The sequence below is a fragment of the Austrofundulus limnaeus genome, unplaced genomic scaffold (genome assembly GCF_001266775.1).
Source record: "Austrofundulus limnaeus strain Quisiro unplaced genomic scaffold, Austrofundulus_limnaeus-1.0 Scaffold8186, whole genome shotgun sequence".
In the NCBI taxonomy this organism is placed as follows: Eukaryota; Metazoa; Chordata; class Actinopteri; order Cyprinodontiformes; family Rivulidae; genus Austrofundulus; species Austrofundulus limnaeus.
In genome coordinates, this window is record NW_013960588.1 from 1 (window position 1) to 776 (window position 776).

Below are 776 nucleotides of genomic sequence, written 5' to 3' on the forward strand. Positions count from 1 at the left end.
TGTGTGTGTGTGTGTGTGTGTGTGTGTGTGTGTGTGTGTGTGTGTTTTATTTCCATGAGTTAGCACATTTCCTCTTTTACTTTTTTCTGAAAGATGAAAAGTTGTTGCAGTTTTGTCTCTTCCTGTTTGTGATGCTGCTTTTATGATTCAGCACATTTCACCCCAATGTTGGACTTTTCCTTGAAGGAAAAAAAAAACCTGAGGATTGAAGAAACGCTGCCAAACTCTGACCAGTCCTCGTCTGCTCGTGCTGATTCTGCAGATTTTTAGCATGTGCGCGTGCGGAGGAGGAGGAGGAGTGCTTTTGTTCTCACGGCTCCGTGTTTCTTCTGCTGCTCAGGTGTTCTGGTGCTGTCCGCGGTGCTGGCCGAGCAGGAGGGGGAGAACCTGTCCGGGCTTTCCACCAACCCGGACAAAGCCATCTTCGCGGTCCGGGAGAACGCCACGACATGCCTCATGGTGGAGTTCGCCGCCAAATTCCTCGTGCCATACGACGTGCTCGCGCTCAACGGAATAGACGTAAGGAATTCCCCACTTCCCCACACAAAGCGAGCTGCGTAAACTGGCTGAAACCGCGCGTAAAAGCGGCTGGCGCACTGATCACATAGTTTAAGACGAAAATAAATTAGTTCCTCACTTAAATTAATTTAAATCTTACTAAGAGTTGTCTTTTATTTTTGAATAATTTCACATTGTAGCTAAAACGAATCCGGGGTTGTGATTTCCAGCTGTGCGTAAAACGCTCACCTTAAAAAAACGCCTCAGTGATCTGAGGC

At 47.3% G+C, this 776-nt stretch overlaps 1 protein-coding gene across 1 annotated transcript; it reads left to right on the top strand.

Moving 5' to 3' along the window:
- Window positions 1-339: 339 nt before the first annotated feature.
- LOC106512560 (lysosome-associated membrane glycoprotein 5) lies at window positions 340-751 on the top strand (the record flags this gene model as incomplete). The annotated part of the gene is given in 1 exon segment (XM_014001153.1): window positions 340-751. A coding segment is annotated over 1 exon segment (222 nt), but the record flags the coding sequence as incomplete, so codon positions are not given.
- Between the last annotated feature and the right edge of the window lie 25 nt (window positions 752-776).